Source organism: Corvus cornix, chromosome 6 (assembly GCF_000738735.6).
Source record: "Corvus cornix cornix isolate S_Up_H32 chromosome 6, ASM73873v5, whole genome shotgun sequence".
In the NCBI taxonomy this organism is placed as follows: Eukaryota; Metazoa; Chordata; class Aves; order Passeriformes; family Corvidae; genus Corvus; species Corvus cornix.
Genome location: NC_046336.1, coordinates 25,362,884 through 25,383,358, shown reverse-complemented (window position 1 = coordinate 25,383,358; position 20,475 = coordinate 25,362,884). Strand labels below are relative to the sequence as shown.

The 20,475-nt window shown below is 42.3% G+C and overlaps 2 protein-coding genes and 1 long non-coding RNA gene across 3 annotated transcripts; 1 reads left to right on the top strand and 2 right to left on the bottom strand.

Annotated features, from left to right (window-relative positions):
- The first annotated feature begins 1,455 nt into the window (after positions 1-1,455).
- LOC104690215 lies at positions 1,456-5,221 on the top strand. The gene is made up of 6 exons (XM_010400887.3): positions 1,456-1,721; positions 2,032-2,111; positions 2,528-2,642; positions 3,071-3,177; positions 3,411-3,525; positions 4,361-5,221. The coding sequence occupies exons 1-6, from the start codon at positions 1,658-1,660 to the stop codon at positions 4,546-4,548; spliced, it is 669 nt and encodes a 222-aa protein (XP_010399189.1). The 5' UTR covers positions 1,456-1,657; the 3' UTR covers positions 4,549-5,221.
- Positions 5,222-6,534: 1,313 nt separating this feature from the next.
- LOC120410230 lies at positions 6,535-14,395 on the bottom strand. The gene is made up of 2 exons (XR_005602217.1): positions 14,050-14,395; positions 6,535-7,205 (listed from the first exon to the last, which is right to left on the bottom strand). It is a non-coding gene; the product is annotated as an uncharacterized LOC120410230 (long non-coding RNA).
- Positions 14,396-17,827: 3,432 nt separating this feature from the next.
- On the bottom strand, positions 17,828-20,020 carry LOC104690216 (pulmonary surfactant-associated protein A-like). The gene is made up of 3 exons (XM_019286522.3): positions 19,802-20,020; positions 19,100-19,177; positions 17,828-18,369 (listed from the first exon to the last, which is right to left on the bottom strand). The coding sequence occupies exons 1-3, from the start codon at positions 19,947-19,949 to the stop codon at positions 17,993-17,995; spliced, it is 603 nt and encodes a 200-aa protein (XP_019142067.1). The 5' UTR covers positions 19,950-20,020; the 3' UTR covers positions 17,828-17,992.
- Between the last annotated feature and the right edge of the window lie 455 nt (positions 20,021-20,475).

Below are 20,475 nucleotides of genomic sequence, written 5' to 3'. Positions count from 1 at the left end.
CAAGTGTGTCATAAACACAACTTCTATCTAGTCAAGCCAGAGGTCTCTCCACTTTATTAATTATGCTAATGTGCTCTATGTTCTGTGTAAATTGAGATAAACAGGTTTATGGGTAGTTCCTGATCTCCCAAGGACTTACCACGTTCATCAGTGGGCCTCACTGGGTACCCACCTGGGTACATTTTGGTTGGAAAATATCTTCAAGAGCACCTGCATCTTAAAGAATGAGTTGGCAAAGATTTCCCATTTTCCTAGCAGCATATTGCTTCTCTTTCAAGGAATATGGAATATGTGTGTGTCAGCATCAGAAACATAAACTCTTTGGAGCCAGGTCCTATTGGTCTGCCTGGAAACGCTAACCTTGACCTTTGTTATTTAAGACTTGTTTTGCAAATGGTCTTTTACCTCTCAGTAATGTATACAAAGGCATTTTGCTAATAATAAGGAGGTCATTCATGCTGACACAGAAGTGCTTCGTGGAAGCATTACAGTCCTACACATACCTATTTGTCAAGATGTCCCTGACATAGCACGAGAAGACATTTCTTTGTCAATGCCCTGGGTGCCTTTCTTTTGGCTTAACTTCTTCAGGAGCTCCAGTTCATAGTGTATTACACTCCAACCAGCAGAAGCAAGTGAATGAAAAACAAATAATAAGAAACCAGAGAAGGAGCCTTACAAATAAATGTGTTTCGTAACATAACATGGAAGCAGAAAGCCCATGTCTCAACAAACAGAAACACCTGCAGACAAAAGGAACAGTTCAGCTCAGGTGGTGACAATAACAACTGTATTAACCATTAAACCATTAAAGGTTTGTTGGAGAGGGAGGGATGTGTGTGTGTGTTTCCAGCTGGTTGGTGGGCAGGGGAGGCTGGCCTGAGGCTTGGCATTGTCTGGAGATGTGTGACAGTCTTCCAGGTGAAAGGCTGTGACTCTGAACCCTTCATAGGGGTCAGGCACACCCCTAGCATGTTAGCTAGATAATTGGATTAATCTACTAATAAATGTGCAGGGTAGAAATGGCTGAACTTTTGTGGCAATTTTTCTACCTATTCAGCTCTTCCTATAAATGGATTTAAGCACATGAGCTTCATGGCTCCATTAAAAAGAAAAGATGAAAGTAGCTAAACTCTGGATGCTACAGGATGCAGACCATATCCCCTTGGTTCAAATCAGTCAGCATTTGATATTCTGAGCTTTCTCTTAGAGCACGACATACAGGTTAAGGCATTATTATATATTCTTTATGAAAGTAGATATATGTGTGTGTGAGAGAGAGACAAGCACAGACAGATGGGAAGGTGGCAAGAGAGCATGCAGGAATGTGCACACACTAAACATGTTTACAGTAAACCAGTTAATCTGACAATTTCCCGGTGGAGCTGGCAGCAGCAGAGCCAGTCTGCCTCAGTGCCCTAACGAGAACATGCCCTTGCCCTTCCTGTAACTATTCTGGCAAGCTCTCCTTGGGCTTCCCAGAAAGTGGGGCAATGTGTGCCTCCCCCTAATCCCAGTCACAGCACTGCTGTGGAGTGAGGCACTCTGTAAACAACCAGTGACCCACAGGCACACAGCTCTGTGCCTGACTGCAGTGCTTTTGCTCTCAGGCACCACAAGCAACAAGCAACTAGCCCTTGGTCTCCTGCAGAAAGAAATGTTCAGCTCCTGCCTGCCCCGGAAAACACAGTTTGTTCTAAGTATAGCAGTTCTTCTTGCAGGTAAGATATTCTTGAATATGACTAACAATTATTTAAATAGGGTTGTCTTAGAGAAATGAAGGGCCTGCTTGGGAACCCAACCCCGAGTGGCCCCAAATAGGTGCTCAGATTGCTGTTTCAAATCAATCAATATTTGTACAGATTATTCACATTTGAGCCCTGATCACCTCAGGTATACAATCTAGTACTAGGACTGCGGGATAGAAGCACAGTTCCTTTAAACATGTGCTATTTCATGGTATTTGGGGTTTGTTCATGTGTCAGGAGGGACTATGACCTAGCTAAGTTCCTGCTTCTGCTTTTCTTTTAGGTTTTACTGAAAACAGAGCTTTTGCCAGCCTAAGTGAATGCAAAACTGCAACCATAAATGATGTGAACGAGAGTCTTGAGGTAAGAGGTTGGCTGACCCAGGGTCTGTTCTGCACCCACCCCCTGTGCTGGTGGGCCCCTGCCCCATCTGCCTGCACTGGCTGGGCAAGCACAACTTGTGTATTGCTTTGGCCATGTACAAAGTACATGCTGGGGAGGGGAGCCACACACAAGAACAGAACAACATTAGTGTCACCTGACTTACCACAGCTTTGCTACTGCTAGTCTAAAAACTGTCCTTGTAGATATATTTTCCGGTTTTGCTGTGCTCCAGGTATATAAAGGGGCTTGAACATAAGCAGTATAGCTAGATAAATAACAATAGCTACCCAAGAATGCATGAGCTTCTTTATTTATGGATGTTCACAGATAGTTTAATTCTAAGGCTCCAAAGTCTTTCCTTTTCAGCTTAAACTTTTTCTCCCCTCATTCCATAGAAATATTCAAAATGCTTGCCTGAAATGATTGCCAAGGGTGAAAAAGCTTCAATCAATTCCCTGGTGTGGATACTGCAAGAAGCACTCGATCTGCTGCGCCCTGTTCAAGGGCAATGTGAGGCCCCTCCTGAACCAATTCTCACTTTTGCTGGGTGTTGGACAAAGCAGCAGTGGAGAAGCACTAAGGAAATTTTTTCTACCTACGGAGTGAACCAAGTGTCTGCATTTCTTTGGGGGCGGGAGAGGAGTGGCATAAGATAAAAGACATCTCAGTAATAGAAAGCACTCGGTCAGCAGGGACTGGGGAGGCACAGCAGCACAAACAGGAGAGTCCTGCTGTCCCTGCAGCCCAGGCACCAGTGCTGAGCAGCAGCACAGGCAAAAAAATGGGAGAAAAAGATTTTAAACAAGCAAAAATGCTTGCTTAGACGAAGCCAGCTAGCGGTGAGGGGTTAATGACTTTGCTTGGGGAGACTTTTATACCCACTTTCACTCTAATCCATCGTTTTCTTGCTCTCTTTTTTTTTTTTATCCACCCAAAAGTTTGCAAGCAGCTACCTCTGTGCCCACGCCCAGTGGCCCCAAGAAACGGGGGACTGGTGTGTGTGACCATTGACAATGCTCAGTACTGTAAACCCATGTGCAACAAGGTAACATTCCTGCCTCACTGCTGCTATATTGCTGCAGCTATTCCTTAAATTACAACCCCTTATTGGGTAAAGCCTAACTTTGCTTGCTATAGGTTTTTTATATCCCTCAGGGCTGGGAGAGGTTGTACTGTTTGTATTTACCTGCCCTGGCTGAATGTTTCTTCCCCTTGAAGTTACCATGACGTACCCTAAGACAATGTTTGTTTATTTTCTCCCCACCATTGCTTCCCAAGGGTTATGACTTCCAGTTCCTCAGACGCAGCAGGCTGTATGAAGTGTGTGGCAATGCCACTGGGTTTTCCTGGACCACACAACTTGTCGGGGGAAAGGAACTGGCTGTTTGCAGCCGTGAGTACTTCTCAGACACATCTGTTCATGAGGACGTGGGGCTCCCTCTCTTTTGTTCAAAAAAATAGGAGGAAAGAAAAGTTCCTCTTTTCTTGGCATGTGTGACAACTTTGTCATGTGTGATACTGTGAGAGCCAGTGCTGGGCTGGCAAACTGATGAGTGAGAACACACATGAGCTTTAATACTCTCATGAAGGCCTGAGCACTGCTGTTTCATCTTGGGGTACCAAATATGATATGTATGCAAATGTTTGTGGGAAGATGTTTTAAAAAAACAGTACATTGGCACGTTGAAACAAACCCTGTCCTTCACAAGTGTTGTGTGACCCACTGGACGGAGAACAGTAGGACATAAAACTGTTTATCTTGCAACAATACTTGAAGAATCTCTGCAAAATTGGCCAACACCTGCATGCGCACATAATAAAGCCCAGCAGCTGGCCCCCAGCCAGCAATGCTGCCACCTGCATGGCAGCCCATGGACTGTAAGACTGCTCCCATTGTATCCATTGCTCAATCTGTGACCCAAAGCAGGCTGTATGACTCTGTTGTTACTGCCTTAATTTAAAAACAAATGTGCATATAGATACACAGAAGGGCCACCTTACCTCTTCTATGCTTAATGGAAAATATTTTACTGTTGACAGTGCCTAGTTGCTAGATCAGCTGTTTCCAAGGCTTACCAAAAGCAAGCAATCATCTCGGCACTTGTATTCCAAGTTGGAGACTTTAGTCCAGAAAACGGGAATGCTGGCACTTGTTTAAAGATCAGGACAAAGATAAGTAAATAAGTCAACTGCTTTATTTATTTTTTGTTGTCTCTGATCTTTTCCAGCCTCTGAGACAGCCATCAGTGGAGCTAAATCTGCCTATTTCCCCAGCAACAGCACGTGTGTGCACACACTTGCCTTCCCTGAAGCTCAGGCAGAGCAGCTGAACATCTTCCTCAAAGAGCTTGAGGAGCAAGGCATCGACGGCTCCAGCCGGGATGAGGGGGCTGATTGCATCATCTGTGGCTACTAGCACCAAACAGCCTGGGCACAGCCCAGCCAGCTGACTGCAGTTGGACGACAGAAGCAGAGCAGTGAAATCATTGCTAACACGTGTAAACACACAGCTTTTATTTAGTCAAAGGACAAGAGATCATTATCATGACCTTAGCTTTGAGGTACGGATATATGGGCTAAATCTTATCACACATCTCATGGCAGAAGGGTTTCAAAGAAAGAAGATCACTTTTATAGCTTAAATTTGTCTAGCTGGAATTAAATAAGAACTAAAGTTTTAATGGATGCCTTCCTATTGGCTTAACTTCTTCAGGATCTCTGAAGATAGTGACAACACTAATTGTTATCAGAAACTGTCCCGTGTCAGGGGTCATCTCTACTGAGAAAGGGCCATATTTCTACTTGCTTGTACAGTTGCCAGTTAATCCCTGTTGTTGCTCTGATGACCATTAAAGCCATATAAGTTACAACAATTCCTGGCTGTAGGGGTATAATTTATTCACTTGCTTGCTTGACTGGGGCTTAGAACAGCAGCAGAAAGCCTGTCCATTGTCCACCTGGCACTAAGTGAAAGTGAAGATCAAAGATGGCTTAGCACTGGTGATCCAGCTTATTTGTGGAGCTGTAGCTATCAAACAATGAGCATGTGAATTATTATGAAATATAAACAAGAAACTTAGTTACTGCTTGCTTGGTTTTCAGTGGAATCTGTGCTTGGGGTAATATTTTAATTTTCTTCTGTTGAGCAAACAGTGAAGCTGTAGATCTGAAGACAGACAATTCATCTCTTTGTTTTTCCTTTCCCTTTTTTACCTTTTCCCTATTTCTGCAGGGCTCTCAGGCACAGACTGCATAGTTTTGTGGCACATGATGGATAATTGACCTTTGCATTGTTAATCAGATAAATTATTCAAATATATCTATTTACATACTTATATTTCAGGTTCAGAATCCAGTCATTGCAAGTAAAAACCCCCATAAATAACCCCAGTTGCTTTAGGGCCCAGAAGCAGACAGTCATATGACAATGAGGGGAACAGACAATTACACCAGAAAAGGGATGAGTTGGCTGCCTTGCCTCCTTATTAACCACGTGGCAATAACTTAAGTCATTGTGTTGGAGACAAAAGTGCTGTAGTCTTAAAGAAAAACACTGAGTTTTGAATCACTGTTCTTTTATTAACTTATTTATTTATTCATGGCAAACAAATGATCTCAATCAAATGAAATTATAATGTGTTTGAGTCTTTCCAGCCAATTCATTATCAACTGATGCTCAGATGAAATATCTGGAGGACTTTCCAGCATAATTTTTCTGCTGGTGCTAAACCCCATTTTTTCTCTCAATTGTGTTAATCTAATCTAGTGACTTTCCAAACCAACCAACAAAAGAAAAGTCACTCATAATTGTATTTCATGAGGAAATCAAGCCATTGCTCTTGTAAAGTACAAGGAACTGTTTAATCTGTAGATCAGAAATCCTCATGGTGAGTGCCACACAATGTGGAAGAATTAGGCTGGAAATCTTTAACTATCACCTGTCATGAACCTGATATTAAGCTGGAGATTGGGTTGCTTGGGTGTTTTTCAAAAACTTGCAGAGAAGCAGTTTTGTTCTATTCCCACCACCTAAATTATTATTTATATATGAGAAAGGGAAGTTGACTCAATAAGCCCATATGACACAGTTAAAAACTAAAGTAAATTTAATTGTGCTATTTCTCAGAGTACATTTGCATAATTTAATTCAGGTAAATGGCTGCTGTGTGTTTGCATTAACTTCTTGTTGCTGTCTGGCTGGGCCTGTCTGAGCATTGGACTATCCCTTGTGCTCCTGCTCTAGCCCTGGGATGGAGGGGCTTTGTGTTCTGGCACTAGGGGGTTGAGGAGAGATTAAAATTCATATAGAAGGAAAGAAATTAATCCATATTGGAGGAAAGAACTGAAGAACATTTTAAGGCATTAAGTTTTCAGATCCGGCAACAGATGCAGAGGAGGCTTATTTATGGTACCATTCTCTGATATTTATTTTATTTTTAGGTTTTGCTATACAACCAGACTAAACTACTGCCTCTCCAGAGTATCCTGCATGCTTTTGATAAGTCCACCTGCATAACTGTCAGTCAGCTAAAGGCTTGGTAATATTTACAGTGTAACAGTAGAGAGGGAGGATTTCCTGATATTAGTTAAGGGAATACAATGCTGCGTTATCCTTGCTTCTCTTTCATTCCATTATAACACAAGAGAAGAACTCAGTCTAGGAACTGAGCCAACAACAGTAATTACAACCTGGCCAAAAAATGGAAGGCAAAGTGCCGAGAACTGCAGTTCATGACGACAAAATCACACTCATCCTCTTTTCACAGGAACTTAGTAGAATTAGACTGGTAAACCCAGTGCTTTTGGGTGGATCACAGGTGGTGAGAGTGATCCTGAGAGATGTCATCAATGTGAGCCATCCTCCCAGAGCACTGGTGGTGCAGCAGAGCTGGCTCACACCGAGCCGTGCAGCGAGATCTGCGGCACACGCTTCATTCTCCAGATCACCACCGCAGCGGGCGGCAGCAGCATCAGGAAACTCATTACCAGCACTGCAGCAAAAATGACCAGCAGGATTTCCCATGGGGCCAAGACTGTTTCCACCATGATTTCCTCCATGTCAAGAGTCTGAAGCTGTAAAGCAAAAAACATGCTGCGGTATTTACTTGTACATAGGAATTATGTCTGAATAGATGTGTTTGTTTTAGCCAGCAGAGGGGTGTCAGCCTCTTTGGCCTATTCTTTTCTCAGCCTGGAGAACAAACCCATTCCCTGGGCTGCAGACCCCAGAAGAGCTCCTGCTTTGTCTCCCTCTGTCTCCTCAGGAGCTTCCATGGAGCATCAATCTGCTTTTCCCCTTTGGCTCAGCTGTAGTTGCTGATGCTGGTGTCTGCCCTGAAGCATTGTTCCTGACCCTTGGGTATGCCTTTTGCTTTAAAATTTTGATTTTTAAGGCCCTCCTCTCCCACTTAGAGCATCATTACACAAAACGATTGCTACACTGACATGTATCAAAGCTAAGCCTGAAAATACAAGAATATGATGGAAAGGAGAACTGGAAATTGAACTGCCATCAGAATGCATATTTTATCTTTTTCCATGTATAAAGCTTTAGAAAGAGCAGGGTGCTTAGAAAGGAGTTAAATCATGTTGATTTTGTTAAGTGTTAACAGGTGTGTCCTAGGAAATGCAGTGTTCAGTGCAATCCCTGCCACAGGACCCACACACCTGAAAGTCATAAGGACTGCAAGTCCTCTTCCAGGACCCACACACCTGGAAGCTGTACAGTGGGTGAATAAAAGGAGATGCTAGAGGCAGAAGAGGTTTTCTTCTCCACAACTGTTCGTACTAGTAGTCAGGAGGTCTCCTGAGGGGCTGCAGTGCTGCCTACGGTGTGGGAATTGGGCCTACAGCTCACTGGAGGAGGTCTCAGGTTTGTCCAAGTGTGTGGTTTACTGTGATTTTGTTACTAAATCCTGGTCTTTATGTACAGGTGAAGATGGAAACATGGGTTGATAGAATATGTATGTTTAGGGAGAGTAGAAAATTTGAATAATTTCCAGCAACTGTGTATACTGCAGTGTTAAAATTGCCATTAGCTTTTTTTTTTTTTTTTTTGCTGTGGATTGTGAGGAGGTTCACTATATAGCTGGCAAAAAATCTTGGAGGATTTAGGCCATGATACCCTTTAATGAAGCCTCCCTATCCATTAGCAGAATCCTAATAGAGCTCTGCTTGGCTGCTGTGGCGTTTTCTAGTTAGATTAATCTCAAATCTTACAAGCACTGGAAAAGTACAGAGGATGCAGGTGGAGCTGCCCTAGTTTGGGCCCTGGAGTGCTCTCACATTTGCTGCCTCCTTACTGGTGAAGCCACATCCCTGTGACAGATGTGCTGCCCACCAGGTCCATTCCTTGAAGTGGGCTGTGCTCTGTGTCTGTTTTCACCCAAACTACAAAACAGCTGCTTGATTTTGTGTGTGTTTTTCTGCTCTGACCTGCTAACGGGGGCTGTGCTGTGGAGCCCATCCGGCTGTGTGATATTCTGACTGTTCCTATGGCACCCCTTGGTATTGTTCTTCTCTTCCCACTGACTGGTGGTGAATATAGGTGTGAGGCTGTTTTTAACCTGGAGAGGCTGTGGGAGAGGGACTTTTTTGCTCAGGGAGCTTTCTTGAGTTGCTTCACTGCTGCCTACAGATGCTGCAGAGGGAATGTCACAGGTGGGCCTCCTGCCTGCTAATTTGAATGTCTTTATCAGTTAACTCTTTTAAATATCTTAGTTTCTGACTTGCTTTTCCTGCCTTTTTGTCTGCCAGGCATCTTCTGTTAGGCTCTTGCTGTTGCTACTTTTTGCTTCATTTTCCAGCGTTTGTTTCAAATCTTCTTGTTATTTTATTCCCTTCCTTGTTCCTGTCTCAGTTTGTTGCAATATCCTTTTTTAAAAAGTCATAGTTTTCATGGGAAATCCCTGTCCCCATTCTCTGCTCTATTGATTCCTCACTAGTGTTTGGCTCTAGGGGAAAAAAAAAAAAAAAAAAAAAAATCCGGTGAGAGCCTTCCCTGTTCTGCCAGCAGCCAGGGCTGGTGAGGGTGAGAGCAGAGCATTGCCCCTTTCCTTAAACTCTGGCTGTGAGGAAAGGTCACACCAGTTAAATTTGCACAAAAACTTCCTGTGATTTTCAGCTGGGCTTTATACCATGTTGCGTAAGAAATAAAGATCCCAGGACACGTTGGTTGCTGAGAGTGAAGGAAAGCTCTGTTCTTATCCTGTGCTGAGAAAGCAAATGCTGTGGTTTGAGGCGGGGAAGGTGAGGTCTGTTTGTGCACACAGACAGGCATCCCTCTCCTTCACCCCTTGGTGGGGGTGACACAACATATGGCTATGCTTGGATAAGGAATTGCTGTCCTGACAATTGTACCACTGGCAGTGGAACAAGGGTTGGAAAAAACACCCCTACATGGGTCTTCTATGGGGGAAGCACTGCTGGGCTTGTCTTCCTTGGCCCTCGGTGAGGATGATGTTGCAGAAGCAATTGGGAAGTGATGGGAAGGTCTGTGATAGTGTGGAGACAGCTCTGAGGAGTTGAGGATGTGTAGTTCAAGGCTGTAAAGAGCAGTGGCTCCTTTGCCAAAAACCTTGCTCACCTTTAGGAGCTGTTTGCTGCACTGGCTTTAGCTAGAAAAGATGCTGGTGGCTAGGAAGTGATACTAAGTGTTATATAAAGTCTCCAAAGCATGTATTTGTTCTTTGTTAACCTAATCAATGCTTTTCCTGCACTTGTGTTCTCAAGTCCCAAGGTTTTTCTCAGCCTGAGTGAGTGCTGCACAGCCCTAGGGCACAATATGCAGTGTTTGGTTTAAGACCCCTGTAATGTCACTTTGTCTTTGGGGGGCTGAATACAACAGCTCTTTGTAACATGCCTGTGTGACAAGGGGGTTGTGTCATAAGTCAGTAATACTATAGGACAGAATTTTTAGTGAGATAATCAGAAATAAGGTACATTCATGACAGCAGAACTCATACCAAAGAGAACACTGCCAAGTGAAGTTGTGGTGCTGTGCAATCAGCAGAGGCCTCAGGCCACGACTCAGAGCCCTTCTGCATGTTGCAGACCTGTCTCAGCCAGCCTGTTCCCTTCAGCACAGCTATAAAAGGGTCTTGGGGACTGTTCTATTAATGGGGTATTTCTCACAGGGACAGTATTTGATTATGGGAGAGTATGAATGAATCAAAATGGTCAACCAAAACACAGCTCTGGAAATACAAAGTCTTTCAGAATAAATACACACTGTCACTGGAGCTTTGAGAGTTCTTTATCTCAACTAAAACCCTCATCAGTGAATGTGTAAGCATGTCAAATCTGGTCTCTAAACTACAAAATATTTTATACTGAAGGATGTTCTAGATCTATCCCTAAGTTTAACAAATGGGTAGATGAATAAAGGCATCTGCAAGGATTTGAGCTGAACACAACGAATGAAATACAATAAATGACTTCTTTAGAGAAGTATACAATAAAGAAGACATTTGGGGAGGGGAGAAGAAAGAGGCACCTTAGAGGTGTGATTTGTGGTTGTACCTCCAATTTCCAGTGTTTCATTTAAGATTTGCCTGAAGGCTATACAAATTAAAATGGGAGTTTTTTCTATACTATAGTTGATGAAAGACCATTCTGGATGCTAAAGGCAGCTTAATCTTAGCACAGTGGACAGAATATTTGCTTAGTAAAACCACAATTCTATCCTTAAATCTTGCAGAGAAAACAAGTATAAACTTATTATATAATTCTAGAAACAAAGCTGGTATTCTTCACTAGCGTCATATATTTAATACAATCTAAAGTAGGCCCTGTAAAAATGCCTCTTAGAATGTGGTTTGCTTCACTGCTCCCCTAATCTTAGCAAAGATTCACTTTTGAGTTGCAATACTTTAAGCTCATGGCACAAGCAGGAAACAAAAGACTTACTCTGTAGTGTTTTTAGCTGATGTACTGTGTGCTGGCTTACAGCCTGCTGCAATATAGAAAAGTCAGAAAATACTGTTGAACCATTTGATTTGAAGCCTTACCTTTTGATTATTAGGAAAAAAAGCAAAACTACGTATAGGGAGAGAGTGATTTACTCTGTGTCATGGGTTGCTGTCTTGCAGTGGAGTAGGTGGGCAGGATACAGATGAGACAGAGGCCTTGGGGCCTCTGGCCCTGCAAGGAATCCATCCCAGTCCTTCCCACCATCTGAAACTACTGAAGAATGCATTTCCTGCCTGCTGTATTGAATGTAATCTTTGCTAGCTGCAGTGAACATAGACTGAAAAGTCAGTTGTTTTTCTCTGTTAACCTTGCTTCCCCTGCCCCCCTCCAAATTACACATGAATATCTTGATTTTAGGGAGCTAACAGTAGGGAAAGCCTCACAAAACCCCCAGGTGTATTTATCCCACTATCATAGCTAAGAGGGGGGAATTGCAATTCATCCATGTCCAATGAGGACAAATGCTGAAGGTAGCAATCCTGTTAGGGAAAAAAAAAGGCTTATTTGGAGTCTACAGAAATAGTGTGAAGGTTCAAGACAGCCCTCTGAAGCCTAGAGTAACTTCAGTTATCGTAACTTGAGAAGCTCCCCTGAGCAAGATGCTTGTGGGAGGTGGTGGCCTCTCAGTCTGTAGCTTGCTCTCAGTTGTGTTTTTTTGAAAATGTATTGCATAGGTTTAAAAGATGAACGGGTATCTGAACTGGCACCTGTTTATATAATTTATGGGCCTCTTAACTACAGATTTATTGGCTATCATGTAATAATTTTTATTCTGTGCTTGGGAAAGTCACAGATCTAGTACTACTGGCTAAACTATAGGAACAGAAAAACAAGTTTTAAAACTTTGGGAGTCTAGTGAATTTGTAAACACAGCCACCAAAAGGCAGAATGGATTGAAGTCTGCAAGGCCTGTTTTATATCAGTGAATGGTTTTATTTTCTTTTGTTTGTAGCAAGATATTCTGATTAGTAGCTACAGCACTTAATGTCAATCAAAGACTTGCCTTTGTGAAATCAAGTGACAGTGCTCAGTCCCAAGTTTGATGGAAATGAATACAGTCAGATGGGATGGAAAAACACAATCAATAGTACAAAACAAAAGCATATGTCTGAAATATTAAAGACTGATTGTTAGTGATATCTTTATACAATTTTTGATATTTTAGGAGGTCAGCAATTCCACTAAATTCTGCTATTAATTATATCGGATAAAACCACCTGAACCATACTGAATTTCCAATATCTTCCACAAACAGGGCTTATAGCCCTTTACGTGGGGAGGGGTTTTGTTATCTCCACCTGAGAGCTGCTCAGTCAGATACAAAGATGGGCTCCCAGTTGCTTTAGCACAACTGGAGCTGTGGAGCACTTCCCATGCTGCAGAGGTGTGACCTCTCTTCTCCCAGGCACATACTTATTTTAATGGAAGAACAGGCTGAAAGGGGTAAGCCAACAACAACAACGAACTTGTTCTGCTGCATTTTCCACTCAGTCAGTGATACAAATATTTACCCTTCAAGTGGGGAAAACAAGTGTTACTGTGTACTTGGTCTCTAACTTAACTGCCAGCTCCCTGTTAACACTCCAAGATCATTACCCATGACGGGCTTTCTGAAGAAGGCACTGCTGCTGCAGAGTCCTTAGTGTGCCTTGTAACCCTGTGCAACTGTGGGAAGGTGAATTCATTCCTCTGCCCCTTCCATCACTGTGTTTTACAAACTGAGGTAGCAGATGTTAGGAATGGGAAAAGTTCTCAGACCTGGATGTCTGGCACAGTGATGGACTTGAAAAGAGGGTGATGATCAGGAGATAACTACACTGCAAGTTAAAAGTGGCATTTCAAACTCCTGTAAGAACCAGAAATCAAATTAATGAGTTTGGTACCTTAGAGAAAAGGCTGCCTTTCAACTATGAAAGACCTTAGAAGCATCTAATAATGCTGCTTTTGTCTCTGGAGGGCCAAACCTTTCAAACCAAGAGTGTATGACAACTCTCAGAATCATTAAAATGTTAACGGAAATTTCACTGAATTTGTTTGTTGTAAATATCTCCCTCTACAAGTAGCAAGTGACTAAAGTGCTAATCACAATTATTTCAGTATTCATTTTTTAAAGGATTTCAGCCTTTATAAGGCATGAAGCAGTTTAGTCTGGTTATTTTTAAGTCAAATCTGTGTATATTTATCTTTCTGTGAGTAAAGTCGCTACAGGATAAAAATTTGGCTTAAAATATCTTAAACATTGTGAAATTTGGGTGCAGAAATTAAATATATGACACCTGGGGGAAATTTTTAAAACAAAAATTATGATGCAGACAGAGAATATTTGATATGCAAGACTAGTATAGCAAACTGTGATTAAGATGATCATGCCTTTAGTTTCACCTCACTTCCAAAGGGATCAGGTGATTACAATAAAAGTTAAAAATGCAAGAGGAGTTTCCCAGCTGCTATTAAAAGTATGCATAAATCTCCCTTTTCTGGACGTATAAATTCAGATTTTTTTTGTATTTTGTCTAATAAGATGGCTTTATTTGCTCTCATAGATAACACATTGTGACATACGTCTGTTAAATTTCTGATTCTTGAATGTGTAGCAGTGAGGAGGTACCTATATCTGAGTCACAGACATTTCCTGTTCTGAAATATTTAGACTTTAAACACTTTGGAATGCACTTACACAAGCTGGAGGTGTATGCAGTCCACTTATAGACATAATTTTAACCATTTAGCGAACTACTTTGCACTTAAAATTAATTATATGAATAGGAGCCCTATATTCTTCATATCTTCTCTGCCGACAACCTTTCACCCAAATTAGAAATAATTTAGTTGTCCCCTCACTTCTGTAGAAAAGCATGGAAGCAGTTGAATTTGTGTTGAATTTTTTCACCTTTCTCAACCTGACTAACTGAAAGTAGATATTCAGATCTTTTCTGTCCACTCTTACCTCCTCAGTGTCCTTGAGGCATCTCGCAAGTGTTGCCCATGAGCTGGAGCAGCTTTGTTTGGGTGCCCATGCTGCGCTGCCAGGCAGCAGCAGTGAGTGCCAGAGCAGCCGCTCCACCTGCGGGAGGACAGGGAGGGCAGGGCAGGGTCCCCTGGGCTGTGTGAGGCTCAGGTGAGTGCAGCAGGGTGCTCGGGCACTTGTTTGCGCAGTGGTGCCTCTACCGCCTCCCACCTGGTGTTCTTAAAGCGGCACAAGCCTTCCCGAAGGAGCTGCTCTACCTCGACTGCAGTTTGTTCGGGATCAGCAAAACAAGAGCTGGCTCTTTGCACATGCACAGCCTGCTTTAGGAGACAGCCACGCACAGTGAAAAATGAGGGCCCGTTTGTCACCAGAAAGCCACTTGGGCTTTTCTTGTAAATCATCTTATTTACTCAGAAGCGAGTAATCTGATTAACTAGCTCATCCTGACTGATTATTATGAGCAGCATGTGCAGCCTTCAGAGTATGAAGGCTGATGGCCCTAAGTTTATTGCAGCTCCAAGGGGTTCATACACACAGCTCGCTTCCACCTATGTACATTCAACAACCCAGTGCTACTTAACAGCTTAGCTTTATTTAAATACTTGAAAAATCACAGCTACACTTAGGCTGCTGCAGTGTCTGTTACACAAAGAGCACATGGAGACCTCTTCAGAGGCTTTGCTAAGCCAGCTCTGGCTCCTCTCCACGCTGCTGTGGAGGTGGTATTGCAGAGTCCCTGAGAAGTGGCCATCCTGCCTGAACACACTGCTGCATCTGGTCCTTGTCTCTTGACAAGAGAAGATGTGAAGGCCGAACTGCAGCCTGCCTTAAAAACCCAGTTGTGAGAGCAATGAAATCTGTGCAAATATCTGTGCTGGAATGGATACATTCAAAGGGGTGTAGAGCTTCAGATTGCAAGGATGTCTCTTTAGACCTCAAAGCCACACAACCATTGATAGGTTTTTCAGTTTCTTACAAAGCAGAGAAAATATGAACTAGGGTATTTTCACAGAAAATAACAGCTGTTGAGAATAATTTTTCACATGATGAATATTTTTATAGAATTAAAAACAATTTTCTGAACAATTCTTAGTGAGTGGGTGGAATAATTTTTTCCACTATACGAGGCAGAATCAATAACACTTTTCCTCCCAAAACCTGACAAGTGACTTCCATCTCTCTTGATATTTGACACTAATATTTCATCTGGCTAAAATCAAATTCCTCGTTAAGTCACTTTCCAAGAAACGTGTTTATCCTGTTCTTTTACTAACTCTTCAGATTAATACAATTTTAACTTAATCTTGGTGGTGGTACAATTATTCCCACAACTGAGTGTGGGAAGTGCACACCATTGACTGAAAACGGAACATCACACAGTTTGGCTTGTCAGCAGGCTGGGTGGTCCAGAGTATCCACAAGTACCAGTAAATACATTGCAAATAGTGGCAGATTTTAAAGGTACAACTAGTATTTAAAGTTAGGGTAGGGTGGATGACACTTTTAAAATAAGTTCACATATTCATTAGACTAACACTGAAAGTAGCTGCTTTCTTTCACACACCTGTAAATAGCTTTAATTTTGAGATAACTCTGTAACCCCCTGGAGTTAAGCAGGATAAAATAAAAAGCTTACCATGGCTTTAAATATTTGGTGGTGGTGGGCTGTGTGTCCAACTTAATTTTCAGGCTGATGTTAATCATTGTAAATTTCTTAAACTTCCTTGGAATATAACGAGTGGAAAACTACTATATGAGATGATGCTTGTGATCCTGTTTCCTTGTGCTCGTGGCAGAGTTAATTTCACAACAGGAGTCACGCAAGGCTGAAGACTGAGCGGGTGAGCGGATCGGTGCAGGCAGATACTGGTGAGCTGCAAAATGTGAGTAAGAATAGTTTGAAAGTGAAACAGTGCCATATGGACTCCTGAGTCCTCATTTCCCCTCTACATACCTTTTTCAACTGGGTTAACAGAGCAGTCTGTCTAGACCTTACAAGATATGGGATTCAGTAATTTATATTTGGGGTGTGCTGTCCAGAAATAAGGTGTTACTTAACAGCTTGTAGATTTCCTCACATGCCAAACAGACACATGGATAAACTTTGCTCACAAAAGTTTTATCTTTACATATGTTGAGATGGCTGTATAGAAACAGGAACCCTTGGAAACAGGGTTTCCTATTTAGTATGTGTTGTGATGAAGGATTTGAATATTGCTGGAGTGAATAATCGAGTCTACCTGTGGAGGTAGACCACCTGCATGTGCAAAGGTGTCTTGGTTTGACACTAGATCTGTTGCATTAATTTTCCTAATACCTAAAAGGCAGACTGCTTAGTTTTCAGAGAAAAACAGCAATAATGATTCACAGGCCCTGACATCAAGCAGGGGGCTGAAAAGAGGCCAGGAGGACCCATTCCTTGTCACAGAGCAGCTGGTGAGACCATGTCTCAAAATAATCCTGTAACTGAATTTAAGCCAGTGCAGGAATGTTGTGCATGGCAAGTTGCTGCTCTGGAATTACAGAGATTTGCACAGCTATAAGGTTCCAAGCAGCCCCTTTGCTGGCCCCTGGGTTCACCCCAGCTATGAGCACACCTTCCTTCCCCAGTTAAGTTCATACTTTGTCTGTTCTGTCTCTCTGTCACACAGAGGGTGTGAGGAGCTGATCCGGCTCTAGAGCTGGATGTGTCCTTGCTCAGGTTTCTGTGACCAAGCTGGGACTAACAAAGTGTGAATGAGTGTGACTGATAGACATTTGACTTTGTGGAGGCATCCCCAGATGCTCAACCTGCCTTTGCACCGTGTCACGGAGCTGATGCAGAGCCTTCATTACCTAAGCTATATTGAAGTCCACTGACCCAGAGAAAGGAAGAAACCAGATCGGGTATCTCTGAGTGTGCAGCTATACTGCACAACTGTGAATCCAAACCTGGGGAATTCTCACCTTCAGTAGGTGAACAGACTCAAGCAAGAAAGTTGAGAAGGATTTCTCTTAATCCTTTATCTTAAGCTGGGTAGTGAAGACTGAGCAGCTTCTGCAATGAGTGCTGAGTACAAGTCACTTGGCATCTACCAAGCTTAGCCCTGTGGGAATCCCAATGAGGGTCTGACAAGCCCCTCTGTGGTGCCCAGAATTAGTTGTATCTGAATCTCATGACGATATAGCTTAAAAAAATTGACCTTGTCAGGGCTCTGCTGATCTTCCCTAAACCACAGAGGCACAGTAACTCCTGTTGGCTCCTGTGTGTTTTCTTCCACACACATCCCCTGTGACAGGGGACCTTGGTCTTCCTGTGCTGCTACCTCTTGGAGTCAGGAAAGGGATTAGGAATTGCTAACAGGTGGCTTCTGGTCACCACTTTTGAGGCGCATGAAGGTTAAAGACCTGCTGAGTCTGAAGTTTTCCAGTGGGAGCTGTAAGGGAGGTGGCTCTGTGTCATCCCAGCAGCACTGCTCATGTCTCCTTTCAGGACACCTGTTGGGGGTGAGGGTGGCCAAAGCAACATGGGCTGAGCAACAGCAGAGTGTCTGTATGGGGAGTTTTGGTGAGAGAAACTTTCAGAAAGGGATCAAAATACAACTTAGAGGCTCATGGGTAAGGGGGTACTGGAAGACCTTGTGGGTGCAAATCACTTTAGTTATGCGGCCAAGAACTCTAATTTTTGGTCTTGTGATAAATCAGCAGTAGGAATACTGCCATAGGCAGTAGTATTAAGACACTCAGTGGGTAACAAAACAGACAAAATGGGCACTGCTTTCACTATACAGTTTCCTCTTTATGGCTGGCATTTGGATAGAAGAAAAATCGTACTGGGGAAGAGTGGATTTTATTTTTTCATGGTGCATTATCTAAGTTCACTAGCTACAAGTGAAGAGACAAGTGATAGGGAAGCACATTCCAGAGAGCAGCAAGGGAAGCACTAAAACTGGCAGACAATAAGACGATTGTTGTTGCACCTTTTGTCATTCCAAGTGCCATCGGTGTACATCTCCACACATTCCTCCTCCCCCTGGCCAGAGGGTTCATTTGAATACCAGTTAGTATAGCTCAGTGGAGTACCATTCAGGAGCTGGAATTTGCCTGGAATAAGAGATTGTTTTATCCCCAGGTAGGCGTAGGTGTTAAAATATTTCACGAAGTATAGAATGGCATCATTCTCGCCAGGGTTCCTTGGAGTGGCAATAGAGCCTCCAGCCTCTCTACATTTTTCCACTGTAGCATCAAAATCAGCTCTTTTCCCATTGGTAGCAAATATTTTTCCTCGAAACTCTGTTATCATCTTATTCAAGAGCAGGACTGCAAGACAAGGGAAAAGCTGTTAAACATTTGTGCATTGTTTTGTGCTCACTTTGCTGCCAATTCTAACTCCCACTAGTTTGCTCCATAACTTTAAATTAAACCCAGAAAAAGGTAAAGGAAGGAGAACTTGAAATCAAAGATTTAAAAAAAGGAGGAAAAACTACAACCTCCAAAAGCCAGAAGAAATTTGAAAATGAGGGGAGGGGAAAAAGGGAAGAAACACATAAATACACAGACAATGAAACAGGAGAATCACAAAAGAGGCTGGAGAAGGAGGGAAGGAAATGATGAATTCTACATTTGGAAAAAGTGTGTGATTTTCTTTGAGACTGTAAGACCCTGAGGTGGTTTGCAGTATACCAGTGTTCTTGAGGGAGCGGGATCTTAGATTTGATCTGATTGTCATAGAATGTTTTTAATGCTCAGCTTGTCTGTTGGGGCACAAGGTGTGCATGGAGCAGGGCCTTTAACCTGGTACATTCCTGCCTTGCTTGCACTCATACCTCAGAGCTGTTACCCAGGTGTCTCCTGGTAGTTATGAAAATCTAATTCCCACCTCCCCCATTTGAAAGTTTTCACTCAATGATATACCAGTGAAGACGATATAAAAAGGAATGCAACAAAGACTGAAGAAAATTCTGCCTTTTTTCCCTAAGAAGCCATTTTTGCCCATCTAGTCTATCCCCACTAACCCAGCTGCAGCAGAAAATAAAGGCAGATAAAATACCTCCTTCCAGTCTGGAAATCCGATATTCTAATTGATGGATGATGTCCCCATTTTCAGTAGCAGCCGGAGGTGTGAAATCTGTGAATAAAACCAGCTATTACGCACTTTGCATTACAGTTCCAGTCTTGGCTTCCAAATAAAGCAGAGCTCATCATAGGAAATTAATAGGAACTTTAAAAATATTTGCTTGACATGTTTTAGTTTACTGCTGTGTTTTAAACAGGGGTGTCTTCACACATTGATCTTTGTAAGGATAGGGGATAAGTTCCTGGGTATCACCTGCAGATCAGGGATGTTTATGGAAAACTGGAACTGGCAAACAGTTAGTTTTCTCTCTAAGTGACTGAACCAGTCCAGGCAAAACACTGGCACTCATGCAGTAGGTTTAGTTGATTTTTAACTGTGTGCAGAGACTAAATCCTCAACAGAATCCTTGAGGCTGTTCAAGCACTTGCTTACAGCTCCAACCTAGCACTCAGCCACAAGTTTCTTGTTCTATGGAAAAATCTAAACTTTTCTCTGTGAATTGAACCACTGCAGCATTAAATAGAGATTTAAGCATCTTACTTCATATAAAGAATTAATAAAGTTCTGATTATTTTATTTCAAGTAGATCACGCATCAGATTATGGTAGATAGCACTGAGTTTACAAAGGATAAAAATAGAGCACAACAGGCAAAAATGGAGATAACTTAATGTACCTGGTATCTGTCCTTCATCAAGCCCACCTCCGAAAAAAGGCTTGAAAGGGAACCGTGAAAGAAGCCCTGCAGGTTTACCTTGAGCACAGAATGGGAGCAGGAAAAAAGCTACTGCTAAGATTTTGTGCAGCTGTGGAGACAGCATCATTTAAAGGTAAACCAGACTGGTTTACTCTCCAGTGTAGAGTCCTGCATTTAAAAAAAGAAAGAATGTTTTAGAATTTTTCTGGGTGTGAAGTCTTATATATGGTAACCTTTGTCTGCAGTGCAAATCCACATAGTTCCAAAGTTATCTTATTTCAAACAATTAAAATGTTTTTCCAAAAGACAGTCTGCTAAGCCTACAAAAGTCTACAGAGCAAAAACCCAAACCATCCCCTTCAAAGCTCTTCTCCACATCATATACCATTACATGCCATTTTTCCCCATGCAAAAAGTTATAGTTTAATTTTACAGGAGAGCAGTAGTCACATGGCTGCTTTAGCGAGAGAATGTTTAAGACAAAGTGGGACATGCTGTCTTTGTCATTCAGTTTAAGAGCAAAACAATTGCTAAAACTTATTCTTCTATTGCAGCATCCATGTTTTAGCATCTCTTCACCTCAGGTGATACAATCTATAAAAAGAGGTGAAATTGTTAATAAAAGTGTTGATACACACACATCAAAATTGGAA